This window comes from Homarus americanus, unplaced genomic scaffold (genome assembly GCF_018991925.1).
Source record: "Homarus americanus isolate GMGI-L3 unplaced genomic scaffold, GMGI_Hamer_2.0 scaffold45562, whole genome shotgun sequence".
Lineage (NCBI taxonomy): Eukaryota > Metazoa > Arthropoda > Malacostraca > Decapoda > Nephropidae > Homarus > Homarus americanus.
The window spans coordinates 13,755,600-13,770,054 of record NW_024744839.1 but is presented as its reverse complement, the minus strand read 5'-3'; the positions used below and the strand labels follow the sequence as shown (position 1 = coordinate 13,770,054).

Here is a 14,455-nt window from a genome sequence, read left to right as displayed (position 1 = left end):
TTTCTTTGGACTTAGACCTTGTTTGTGTCCTCTGACAGAATAGATGGAGTATTATTGCCAGTATTTGAAGAGCTAGTGGGGCCAGGGGGCTGTCATGAGTGTAATTGATTATGAGATAAATCGTCTCCCGGATCATTTCTCTTGTGGTTGCACACTTGGGTGGTTCAAAGAGGTTAGCTGGCGACCATCAGACAATTTCTGAGTAGACTTTTTTGACCCACATCTCCGCATCGTCCTCTGACTAGCCTTTCCAATTTGTTGACTGTATGTCATTCACCTCATGAACAGTATTTTCCGACTGATTGGGTTCACTACTATCATCTGACATGTCATCATCAGGTGATGGATCTCTGCCATAGGGATTTGACAGCTGGTCCCTTTCCTACAACCCACACATCGTGTGTTACTTCTCACACATATACAGGTTGTGCTTTTCTGATTCTGGCCTGAGCACTGACAAACACATTTCTCAGTCATGATGTCGACCTGGGAAGGAGAGGTAGATGTGGTTGTGGTTTCGGAGGGGAGTGGGGAGGGTGAGTTTTGGTGTACTGACCGATGGGGCGGGACAGAGTGGGGTGAGGCTGGGCTTGGGACGAGCGGGACTGTTACCACCCGAGACCTGCTCTTGTTTCATGCCACGGCCTACGTAGCACTAACCAACACAAGTGCCACCTGCTATACAGTCACCGGCTCTCCAATAACTATCACCAATATCCATTCGGGAGGCCCAAAGGTGGATGACACTGCGATCACTTCATGTTCTACACCAGGGTTTCTCAACCAGGGGGGAATTCCCCCCAGGGGGGGAATTCAGGATTTCAGGGGGGGGGGATTGGGACCACAGATTAGCAAACTCAAACTGTTAGAATGTTGATCTTTTTATTGCCTTTGAGCTCCCCAGGGCGGCACAAAATTCAGTATGCATCGGTTACCAGGGGGGAATGACATTCTGACATATGGTGAAAGGGGTGCATGGGGCAAACAAGGTTGAGAACCACTGTTCTACACATTTGCAAGTACAGTAGTAATTCCGGTAGTTCTGCCTGGTTTTCCCTATTAATACCCCTTTTTTTACGAAAAACCCGGAGCTATCGTGACCCAATCCTCCCTCCACAACACAACTACTACTACTAAATGTTACATAATACTTCATTGAGTTAAATGTACAGCATCTGTATCTGCATTTTCTGGCTAAATAAACTGTTTAAATATCAATACCAAAATCATCAGGTGAAGTAAGCTGGGGGCTAATCTTCAAGTGATCCAGAATACCTTTACAATTATTGTCTTTTAGAGAGAGAGAGAGAGAGAGAGAAGGATTATACAGTATTATTCTCAGTTTTTTGAAGAAGCATTTTATTTATCAATATATTTCATGTTTTATAGCCATTTCCTATGCGGGTGTGGATTAGTCGTGATTACCTAATGGCAGCAATGAAATCTTGTTAAGATAGCACAAAAGCTTCTGGTGTGCAGGGCCATGGTTGCCATACCCCCAGTCATGAGGATGACACCTTGACTGATGATTGACCAAAAGCCATTGAAAATTTTTCATCAAATTTGGCACAAGTTTAGAGTAAATGGAATGATGATAGATTTTTAGATTAGACATGAAATGACTGACTGATGAAGACTGGTAGGAATTATGTACTGCACAGATATGTACATCTTGGTGTTCTATGGACAGTATTCACTGTATAGTTGTTTTGGTGGATGGAAAACAGAAGAAACATACCATAAGCCTAGTCTGGTGATCAATGTTGCCCTGCTCTAATGAGACAGGGGATGAGGGTAAACTGATCTTCAGTACAGTATATGAGCCAGTCATTTGGTCAATCTGTATGCCCCCAAAATTTCTACAAATATACCAACCTTTGTTTTCCATATGTTACATGCACCATGTTCTCTTTTGTTACTTGGATTAGTACTGTAGTTTATTTACAACAGATTGTCATCATATAATATACTGTACTGTACTCTACATTGTACAGTATAAGATTTTTTTCCAGAATGTAAGACGATTCAGCCACTGGTGAAGTGTCCACTTAGTCCTCGTAGACCACGACGTATGCCGTCTCCCAAACCTCGTGGTCGTGCAGTGTCACCTCTCGCAATATTTGATGGCCCAGGTAAGACACTCAATGTAATTATTAGTTTTCTGAATTTATCTATCACTGAGGTGTAATGCTACTTTTCCTGAGCATCTGTATAACCACTGTACTTTTTTGCAAAGTTGTGTTGCATTAAGTGTGGCTCTTTGGATTTTTCCTCTGATCTGTTATATGAAGGTACCAGTTTAATAGTTTATTGTGACCTCTCTAAATATATTTAGAAAAAATCATAACCTTACTAAATCATGTGAGAAGCAGTTCAATGAATATAATGTAAATTTTAGATGATGATACTGTCATACTATAATTCATACTATCTTCACAGGTAGTTTACCACGGTCACCCAGAAAACCCCGAGCACAATCTCCTCACAAACGCTCGAGCCAGCAGCACCAACAGAGTTACCAACAACAACAGTATAATGGCCATGTAGCTTGTGGTGGTCTGGAAAATATTATCTTCCCCTCTTGTGTCACATCTAAGTAAGTTGCTTGCAATGTACAGTATTGTACTGGGATAGTCTGTTTAGCTTACCTGTAAACCTTGTCGTGGTCATCATTGTAAACAATGTTTGGATTTATGTTTTAATGTACTGTACTTACAGGCAAGTTTCATTTTCCTTTAACAACACTTGTCTCTTAAACTGTGAGTTTTTATGATAAATTTTTTTAACACTTCCAACTTCATAAGCTTCACCTCATTATCAGGGTACAGTTCAGTATATCAATCTTTGCTAAAGAAGAGTTAGTTTATGTATCTGGAACATATAGATATTTAATTATTTGATTGGCTTTGCTTCTACAATTTACCTATACAGTAATCCCGTGTTTTTCGCGGAAATTATGTTCCTGAAACCCCCGCGAAAAGCCAAAACTGCGAATATTCTTTAAGGAATCACTGTACCTGTGGCCACCAAACAGCTCAGGTAGGTCATGCACTTAACCACGCCATGCTTTCCACTCATGGCCCAGTGGTCACACTGATCACTGAAGCACTGTACTGGCATTTACTAACATCATTATTTGAAACTAATCGTATTGTAGTATAATAATGGAAATACGTAACCACAGTTATATACAAAAAAAAATTATTTACAAGTAAATAAAAAAATTTATATTTCACTGAGGTCGGCAACACCCACATTGCCAGCCCCTTCCTGCTGTCCCAGCGTCTGCCTGCCCTCACGCAGTCATGCCAGCCAGCCAGTCCTCTTTCACCCACATTCCTCTACTTGAAGACTTGTATTCTGACAAAAGACACAAATGAATTGTCAGTCTTCACCACATCTTGAGCCAAAGTTCATACCACCTCTGAGCTTGTCCAATAAAACTTTTTTGCATTAAGGTCATCACTATTCTTGATCTCTTGGTCACTTTAGAGTCCTTGCTAGTAATATTTGCCTTTGATGAGGCTGGCTTACTTCCCAGAGCCATGTGGAATGCACATGGGAGGACAAACAGAAGAGGTAATCACAGTAGCGTTCACAGTACGGTAAGCACATGTGGACTGAGGCTTCTCGGAGCTGTGGGTGTCTGAGGCGGGAACGGGTGGTGTCTGTTTGCCGCACCGCACAGGGGAATATTGAAAATAGCGCGAAATTTAAATTTGTGTTTTTAAAGAATATTATGTACAGTTGGGTCTTCATTTACGCAGTCAATTGAACCCGCGGAGTACCGCGTAAAACGAGAAATGCGTAAATGAAATAACAGAACATGTGGGATTAATTAAAATAAAGACTGTGCCGACCCCCAAACTCCACTTTTTCCGACTCAATACGTACCTTGTAGTAAAAATAGTATCTTAACTTTATGACGGTATGCAGACACACATAATATAGAAGAGAAATATCAATAAGAGAATAATATACTGTATCAGGGAAAAGAAAAATCAAGGTTTAACACTAACGTTAGGTTAGGTTAGAAAAAATCAAGGTTTAATACTTACGTAAGGTTAGGTTAGGTTAGGTCGTTGATTATATGTTCAAAGTCCGCGTGTTATATGGACTAAAAATGAAGTATATATATGGTACCTCGTGCTTCATACCAGCTGGATTCGGTAAAATGCTACTGACACCACATACGAGGCACAGGCAGTTCCCAATGAGGTTCACGGCGCCATCAGCTCGATGAACAGGCTTTGTGTGAAATATAACAGAGCAGGACTGCTTTTAGTGTCCTTGCGGGTTGGTCGGTAGCGTTCCCTAGTCCCACCCAGTAGGTCGAGGGTTCGATTCCTGGCTGGTGAGGTCGTTGATTATATGTTCAAAGTCCGCGTGTTATATGGACTAAAAATGAAGTATATATATGTACCTCGCGTTTCATACCAGCTGGATTCGGTAAAATGCTACTGACACCACATAAGAGGCATGGGCAGTTTCCCAATGAGGTTCACGACGCCATCAGCTTGATGAACAGGCTTTGTGTGAAATATAACAAGAGTCTAGAACTGCTTTTAGTGTCCTTGTGGCCTAGCCAGTAAGCGTTCCCTAGTCACACCCAGTAGGTCGAGGGTTCGATTCCTTGCTGGTGAGGTCGTTGAATATATGTTCAAAGTCCGCGTGTTATATGGACTAAAAATGAAGTATATATATGTACCTCGCGTTTCATACCAGCTGGATTCGGTAAAATGCTACTGACACCACATAAGAGGCACGGGCAGTTTCCCAATGAGGTTCACGACGCCATCAGCTCGATGAACAGGCTTTGTGTGAAATATAACAGAGCAGGACTGCTTTTAGTGTCCTTGCGGGTTGGTCGGTAGCGTTCCCTAGTCCCACCCAGTAGGTCGAGGGTTCGATTCCTGGCTGGTGAGGTCGTTGATTATATGTTCAAAGTCCGCGTGTTATATGGACTAAAAATGAAGTATATATATGTACCTCGCGTTTCATACCAGCTGGATTCGGTAAAATGCTACTGACACCACATAAGAGGCACGGGCAGTTTCCCAATGAGGTTCACGGCGCCATCAGCTCGATGAACAGGCTTTGTGTGAAATATAACAGAGTCTAGAACTGCTTTTAGTGTCCTTGTGGCCTAGCCGGTAAGCGTTCCCTAGTCACACCCAGTAGGTCGAGGGTTCGATTCCTTGCTGGTGAGGTCGTTGATTATAATTAAAATATATATGAACAGTAAATAAGTGTTGCTTTCATATTCTTATGTAAAGTAATGATGATATGTTTTCACGTGTGCGCATGCGCACTTACATATGCGATCTCTCTTTTTCTTTACCATTATCGTTAGCTACTTCTATTGTTCCATTTATTAACATTAAATAACATTACTTAAAACAACCATATTAATTTTACTACAGCTACAACCAAGGTCTAATTTTCTTCAGTTTTATATGTAGAACCAGTCAGTCACTGGTTTTGTAATCAACGAATACAATGCTGTGTCATTTCCTCGTGTGTTTTAATATTCTACGTATTATTAATGAATTGTATTGCTCATTTTGCACACATAAACATTAATTCAATAAAAAAGACATTCAGTAATAAACAATAATGAATCTTTTGTACATAAGAGAAATGACGCTGTTTACACGATTATGCACGTCGTCTGCACGTTGGCGGGCCGTTCAAACCCGTCGAAATTCAAGTTTCCGCCGTCAAAATTTTTATTTATTTATTTTTTGTGTGTTCCAATAAAATACGTTAAGAATTAAAAACTCGCGAAATTTGAGAAGCTACTATACGACATTTAACCCTTCAATATGTCTTCAAAGAGACCATGACGCAGAGAAAGTGGTGCTAGTGCTTCCAGGCATAAGCACAAGTCACTATCTATCCAGGAAAAGGGTGAATTTCCATGGTCCGGCAATTTCCATGGTCCGGCACCGGTCAGGTCCCGAGGTTGCCGGACTAGAGAGGTACAACCTGTATATATATATATATATATATATATATATATATATATATATATATATATATATATATATATATATATATATCACCGTGGGTCCTAATAGAGTTCACGTTTACAAGCTCTGAACAGGCTTTGTGAAATATAAAAAAAGTCTAGGACTGCTTTTAGTATCCTGGTGGTCCATGTTAGTGCCTCTGTCACAGTCATAGGCTTGTGGGCCGGGGTTCAATCCTGGGTTGAGGTGTTGATTGTATGTAGAAGTCCGCTGCTTTATTGGGCTAATGAAATATATATGGATCCTCGTGTTCAAGCCGATTTGGTAACGTTACTCTGACCACCTAAGTGATAATCGGTGGTCCCCTATTAGAGGTTCACGGCGACATAAGCTCATGAACAGGCTTTGTGTGAAATATAACAAAGTCTAGGACTTCTTTAGTATCCTGGTGGTCCAGCGGAAGCATGCCTCGGTCACAGTCATAGGCTTGTGGACCGTGGAGTTGAATCCTGGGGTTGAGGTCTGATTGTATGTAAATCGCGTGCTTTATTGGGCTAATGAAATATATATATATATATATATATATATATATATATATATATATATATATATATATATATATATATATATATATATATATATATATATATATATATATATATATATATATATATATATATATATATATATATATATATATATATATATATATATATATATGTATGTATGTATGTATGTATGTATGTATGTAATAATAATAATAATAATTAATGGTTTATTGAAGAAAAAAAAGAAATCTGCAGCCCAAGGCTGAAAAATATACATTGGACATAAATGACTTATTACATACATTGGTGGTTTAAAAAGCCTTCATTAGAGAAAGGTAAGGAACATACAGTGAACATACAGCAAACTCGTAGTTTAGTAACTCCCTCCCAGATGGTGTTAGGAGGAACTCCGTGGTGTAGTAGTTCCCTCAGATGGTGTTATGAGGACCTGGCATGGTGTAGTAATTCCCTGCAGATGGTGTTATAGAGGCCTCACGTGGTGTAGCAATTCCTCACAGATGGTGTTATGAGGGCCCCACGTGGTGTAGTAATTACCTCACAGATGGTGTTATGGGACTCCGCTGGTGTAGTAATTACCTCACAGATGGTGTTATGAGGGACCTCACGTGGTGTAGTAATTACCTCCAGATGGTGTTATAGGGACCTCATGTGGTGTAGTAATTACCTCACAGATGGTGTTATGAGGGACCTCACGTGGTGTAGTAATTACCTCACAGATGGTGTTATATGGTGGTGTGGTCTTAGGCCTTCCTATCATAGACGGATTAACACACGCTGGTTGTTGTTGGGTCTCGGCCGCTATCACTGGGTACCTGGGACCTCACTGTGTGAAGGTTAACTTGGGTACGACTGTTACTGTTGAGTTGTTCTCACTGACTTAAGCACTGTTCACCACTGTTCACCTCTGTTTAACACTGGTTCTGTTCCTTTCCTAAATGAAATTGTAACTTCTGGCGAGAACTTGTTGATATTCCGGTGGGGAGGAGGGTTCAGGGGAGGGGGTTGGTGTGGGCCAACTTAACAGTTGATCTGGCTGCTCCGAGAGGAGCGCCAGGTACGTCTTGACCCTTCGGTGGTCAAGGATGTAGTATATGTGTATGTATGTATTGAGGCTATTGCAGTGTAGGTGCCTCGGTTTTTCCTGAAGCCGTGTTGTCTATGGTTATATTTGTCTTCAAACTCTAGGTGGTTTCTTAATCTCTGGTTTATTATTTTTTCAAGGATTTTGCCAGGTGTTTCAAGGAGTGAAATGAGTACGCAGTTTTCTGCCTGTGTTGGGTTCTTTCCTTGCTCTGGGATGAGTCTTATTTTTGCTTTTTTAAATTTGGATGGGAAGAATCCGGTTGCTATTGATGCATTGAAGATGTCTGCAAGCTGTTTGATCATTGGTGGTGGTATGTTTTGCAACACAGTTTTGTTTATTTGACTTATTCCTGGCGATTTATTCATGAAGCTGGCAATTGTTTTTGTGATGTCATGTGTAGTTACTGGAGCAATTAGGGGATCGTCATTATCTAACGTGTTGAGGTTGATTGTCCTGGATTGTTGCCATTTGTCTGTGTTTTGGTTCAAGTGTGTTTCAACCACGTGTTCTGTTTCTCTGCAGAAGTTTCGGTTGTCCTCATCCGTGATTTGGTAGATGCTGCTCCAGAATGTTCTGAGTATTGGTTCCTTGAGTTTAGGTTTTGTAATCTTCTTGCCATTGTTGTTTAAAAGGTAGCTGCTCTCCTTTGAGTTGGTTCCCATGAGATTTTTTATTTTAGTCCAAAAGGCTTTTGGGTTTCTGCAGTCTGCCTGTGTGTTGGTTATTAGCTGGTTCCATTTCTCGTCGTGTTTTACTTTGCATCTCTCCAGTAGTTCTTTTTTAAGATTTCTATATACTGCAGTGATGTGTGGGCTCCAGCCATATGTTTTTATGAATTCATGCAGGTTGGTGAACCTGGTTTGGATGATTTTTTCTTCGTGTGGTAGTGTGCGATATGTTATTTTCATGGCTATTGTGATTTTCGAATACCAGGTTTCTAAGGCAGTATCGATCTCGTTGGTGTTTTTGTTGTGGAGAGTTATTGTTTCGTCGGTGTTGAGAGCTGTTTTGAAACTTCCCAGTTATCTCTATTAAATGAATATCTTGTATTGGAGATGTGGAAATAGTTGCTATTATGTGTATGTGGTCACTGGTGCTGGCGGGTCCAGGTTTTATGCGTGTGTGAAAATGATGGTGTCTGTTTGTCAGAATTATGTCGGGATTCCCAGAATTTCCCGGTGTTATGAATGTTTGAAAGTCTGGGCCTAGGTGTGTAATGCTGCCTTGCTCAATTAGGTTGTGCAGTACTACTCTAGCGGGGTTTCTGTTTTGATGTCCAAGGGTTTGGTGTTGAGAGTTCAGGTCGCCTAGGAAGTATGCCGGGCTGTTTCGCCTGGTAAGTTTTAGGAGGTCTCCTGTTGGGAATATTGGTTTTCTGAATGGTAGGTATGATGTTCCTATTATTGTTGGTCCTTTGGTGGTGTTTATTTCTACTGCCAAGAAGTTACCTTGGAAGTTGTCAATTATTTTGTGTCGAATTGTTTGTTTTATTGCTATTGCTATCCCGTCATGTAACTCTTCGTGGATGTTTTTTTGGGTAGACGTGATAATTAAAGATATTAATTTTTCGTTGTCTTTTCGCCCGCGTGCATTGATAAGGATGATGTCTGGTCTATTGTGCTGTATATGTTAGTAAGTTTTGTTTTCCTCGCCAGAGTCCAGGCAAGGACGTTGTGTTGAATTATCTTTAATGATTTGTTTTGAATACAGTGACCCCTCCGTTAACGAACTCAATCCGTTCCAGAAGGTCGTTCGTTAACCGAAACCATTGTTTCAATGGGTTTTTGGGTAATTGGTTCCAGCTCACCGAAAATTTCCTAAATTCAACGAAAATGGTAGAAAAGTTCACTTACTTTGAGGTGTGTATGTAGAAGGCTCCTGGATGATGATGATGATGATGGGATTTAGAATGGGGGTGGAGGAGAAGGAAGAAGAGAAGGCTTTGGGTTGGAAGAGAAGTCGCCCCATGGCGCCATTTCACCCATAAAATTTTAGCTCTCTTGGTGTAATTCAAGATTATTTTCTTTAAATCAACACTGCACTGCAATATATATTGTCAATATGTAAAATATATTTCAAAATGACCAATAATTTGCTTGGAAACACAGAAAAAAGCGTTTAGTTGAAGAGTCTCAAGCAAGATGTTACCGCCAGTGAAAATAGAGAGAGACTAACTCCTGTTTGATGTGTTAAGAGGCTGGATGCCGCGCATTAAACTAGTCACTTTACCTTCAATTATGTTCAATAATTGTTAAAATGACTTAAGAAATTGAATATTAAACTTTTAAAATTATTGAATAGTATAAACTTCTTGATATTTACTAAAATAGTAAGGAATTTAAGCCCTAGAACCGATTAATGTATTGGCGGACTGATACTAAAGCTGGTTGCCCGGTCAGTGCAAGCAAAAACATGTTGAGGTCGGTTCGTAAGAACTTCGTTAATCGAATTTTTTTCGTTAACCGAATTGAAGATCCTTATGGAAGGCAGTTCGTTAATCGAAATTACGCAATCCCATATGTCCCTACACACACACACACACACACACACACACACACACACACACACACACACACACACACACACACACACACACACACACATACACACACATATATATATATATATATATATAAAAATATATATAATTTTTTAATAAAAAAAAGCGAATAGTGAAAGCCGCGATAAAAAAAGACGGGATTACTGTACTGGTCATTTGATGATATTAATTTAATTTTTTCCTACAGTTAAACATTATTTAGAAAGTACAGTATAGCAGACTACATTTAGACATCTCTAATTAAACATCCTTGGAGCTCTATCCCCATTGGAATTGCTCATAGAATATGAATTAGCTGAATGCATTTATTTAATGTTGCTTTGGTGCAGGAAGACTGAGCTGAGACATTAACTGTGTGTACCAGAGTAGGGCGTGGGTCAATTGCATATTTCACCTTCGCTTAAGTTGGAGCCAGCAGTGCTTACAATTGTGTGGAATACTCATGGATTATATTACAGATAATACTTGAAAAAAAAAAAAAACATGTACCGGTACAGTCTCATTCAAGATTCTTCGAACACTGCTGGAGACAGCTGGCAACTCAAGGCCGTTTGTGTACTATACTAGTACATTTTAAAAATTATGAATAAATTTAAAAGTGATCGGTGATTGGTTACTTAGTTCCCCGTTGCTTAATTTACTGAATTGAATTGAATTGAATTGAAACAGTTTATTTAGCCAGAAAAACACAGATACAGAGTGGATAATACTAACAATATTAACATGGCTGAACGAGTAGAGAACCTGAGCTCTCTTTGAGGCACTTGCTATATACATTTGATATATACACTTGATATATACATTTATCTCAAGGAAGTATTATGTAACATTTAGTATCATCTGGAATAGTACAATAGTATGGTGGTAATAAGAACATCTCATAATGTTACCATGGTTATCACTTCAATATTTATTTATTTTAATTATTTATTATTTTATTATTTTTTATATTTTTTTATATTATAAGTATACCCTGTATACATAAATTACAGTGGAATTGAAAAACATAAATGTAATGGGGGAGCAGTGCAACATGGGTTGTACAGTACAGTATTAAGGTTGAACAAGAGGACAGAGCTGTCAGGATTATATCTTGTTGGCAAACATATTTATTGCAATGGTAATTTCTTATCTATTTGCACGATAATATCCGATAAAACTGTTTTGATGGTACAATAAAAGCAGGTACTGTAAATATAGTAGGTATTACAAGAAATATTAATACTTAGACAATAGATATTTTATAAGAGATGATTTAAAGGTAGGGAGTGTAGTCTTTGCTCGGATGGGTTGGGGTAAATTGTTCCACACCTTCACACCATGATATTTTATGGAGGTCTGGGACTGAGAGGAGCACATGGTGGGTGGTCTTAGTAGCTCTGGGTGCCTTAAGTTGTATCTCTGATTATTCTGGAACTGGAAATAATTATTGTCAGGCAAGTGATTGATAGATTTGTAAACAAAGAGGGCACAGCAGTAGGTGTTAATATCTTCGAATTTTAACATTTTCATTTTAGCAAATTTTTTGTTTGAGTGATCTGTTTTTTTCAAGTAGGTCATTGTCCGTACAACTCTCTTTTGTGCAGTAACCAGGGTTTGTGTTTATGAAGAGCCAGAGGCCCCCCATAGTGTGTGACAGTGTATCAGGTGTTGGTAAACAAAATCATGATAGACTTCTTTCATTGCTGTGAGAGCGAGTGACTGTTGAGTGTGATACATGATACTGCACTGTTTTTTTACTTTTCTGTGAATGGCTTGTTTGTGGTTTCTCCAGTTAAGTTTCTCATCAACAATAACTCCAAGGAATTTAGTGTTTTGTTCGCTTTTGAGGACTGTATTTTCAAGGTACAGGGGGTTCAAGTCTGGGGGTAAGTTTTTCCTTCTGTGAAAGATCGTGTAGTGGGTTTTCTCAAGGTTTAAGGTCAGTTTATTATGTATTACCCAGGTCCTGACTTTAGTCAATTCAGTGTTCATAGTTCTCATCAAGGAATGGAGGTCTTGAGTTGCTGGCATAGAGATTACTATCGTCTGCAAATAAGTTGTATTTTATGAGTGTGCTGGCGTGGACTATGTCGTTTATGTACAACAAAAACAGTACTGGACCGAGAATGGTTGGGCTTTGTTGTTTCGTATTATATTATACTACGTACTATAGTAAACTAACGGCCCTGAGTTGCCAGCGTCTCCAGCAGTGTTTGAAGAATTTTGAACGAGACTGTACATTACCGGATATGTCTTCTCCTTATAAGAAGCAGATGAAGATACAGTAGGCTGTCGCCAATAATGTCTAATAGGTGCCTGAAAAATGCTGTTATTAGTGAAAACGTTATTTGTGTGACATTAAAATACTGTATATGTACTGTAAAAAGGGTTTATTGGTGCCACCGCCCCAAGAATTTCACCCATTTTTTCCCTCTCTGAAGCCCTCTCGGACCTGGTTCACCCACTTCCGCTAACACTTCATCAAATCCCGCAAAGTCAAAATCTTCAGGCATTTCCCCAATATCATCAATGTCTTCATCAACTTCAACCTCTCTCTGTTGGTCTTCCTCGGGTGGCCGGTGTTGTGAAAGAGCGCGAGTGATGAGTGACTGCCGCCGGGCATTCACTCGCTCGTTGTACTGCTTTTGGTATTTTCTTGAAATAGATTCTACAAATCCAATCACTTGCTCCCTTTCACCTGATTCACTCTCAATGTCTTGGATCATCTCTTGAAGGCTGGTACAGACACCTAATAAGAGTGACAGCTTCTGTGTCGTCACTTTCCTCTGCTCAGTCTCCACTGCATCACTCGCTGCATCACCACTCTCACCACCTTCTTCATCCTCCAGGAGATCCTTGACGTCATTGTATCAGTTCTTCTAAATCTTCCTGAGTCATTTCTTGAAATCCTGGGGCTGGGATATTGCGGATGGTTTCCAACACTTGGTTCATTAACTCTGCTGGCTGCTGTATCTTCGTCTCGGCAGACTTGAGCTGTGGCAGGAGTGCCGACCAGGCATTCTTAACGGTTGCTTTTGTAGTATTGCCCGAGTAGGCACGCTTCTTGTGGCTTTGTCTCTTAGCTTTGGGATCTTTTTTCTCATTCACTTTAAAAGTTCCCGGGCGTTCAGGCGGCAAATTATTCCCTCCACCTCCCCTAGCTCCCACAGGCAAAAACGCGGAAGCCATTATTGACCACCGACCCTAGCAACCACTGGTTATAGAGGCAAATATCTCACATGTGGGCGCAGCTATGTATTCCACCGAGCCTGTGTGAGAGTGAGGGGGAGCTGACAACTACTTCTTCAACATGGCGGCAAACAAACACTATCTTTGATGCGCTCAGACGCTTCCCGCGAAATCTCTGTTATTCAAGAGCATCCAGACGTTATTATCGAAAATGGATATCTATTGTAAGTTACCATTATTGTCGAAAACGTTATTGTGGAAGTCGTTATTGGCGAGAGCCTACTGTAAGTGATTTCTGTACTTTAAACCAGGAGTAGTTGAGCTGGAGGATGATTGGTCATCTAGTTCATTGGAATCTGTTTCCCTACTACAGGTAGCATGTTACAGTAAGCATGTTTATAAAGCAGAAAACGGCAATGAAATGCCAGACATAGAATTTGAAAATCTAGAAAATATGTGCAGACACTCATAAATTTGCCCAGGGTAGAAGGGGCAGCCTCCCTTGGCACCAAAAAGAAAGGAGACGCCAAATTTGCATTTGAAATTTTCTACATCCGTACTTATTTTATTTATTTATGAGTTTACTTCTGCAGCGAATCCAGTAAAAATTTCAGAGGAGTTTTCATTTCCCCATGGCTCTGCCCTTCATGGCATCCTGAGACCTACCAGAGGTGCACTTCTGTCATTACTTCCCAGGGAGCAAGGCTGATGTTAATGAAATGGTGACGAGGATGTATTTCCAGGAGCATGCAACTTGCCACAATGGCTCAGTGCATGCTTATGTAGATGACTTTAAATCTGACGCTGATATTGGATTTGGAGCCATCTTCCTTGATTTTAGATGCAGTGGGGGACTTCCCACCTTTGCATTTATTTTTACTGCAGAGCTCTCTGCTATATGCCTAGCTTTTAAATAAATCAGCAATCATAAGGCTGGGAGTTTAACTATTTTTAGTGATGCCAGAGCATCATTCAATCCCACCCACCCTCTGGTTTTAGATATTTTTAGCTGGCTAGTGGTCCTCTGTCGGCAGGGCCATAATGTGGATTTCTGTTGGGTTCCTGCCCACGTATCTGTATAAAGTATTAAGAGGGCTGA

The 14,455-nt window shown here is 40.0% G+C and overlaps 1 protein-coding gene across 1 annotated transcript in view; it reads left to right on the top strand.

The window, feature by feature from the left end:
• The window catches only part of LOC121878191 (serine/threonine-protein kinase DCLK1-like), a 245,687-nt gene that overhangs the window by 48,339 nt on the left and 182,893 nt on the right, over positions 1 to 14,455 (top strand). The window contains exons 3-4 of the mRNA XM_042384235.1: positions 2,013 to 2,132; positions 2,440 to 2,596. Coding sequence (XP_042240169.1) covers positions 2,013 to 2,132; positions 2,440 to 2,596 — 277 coding nt within the window. The remainder of the gene's footprint in view (positions 1 to 2,012; positions 2,133 to 2,439; positions 2,597 to 14,455) is intronic.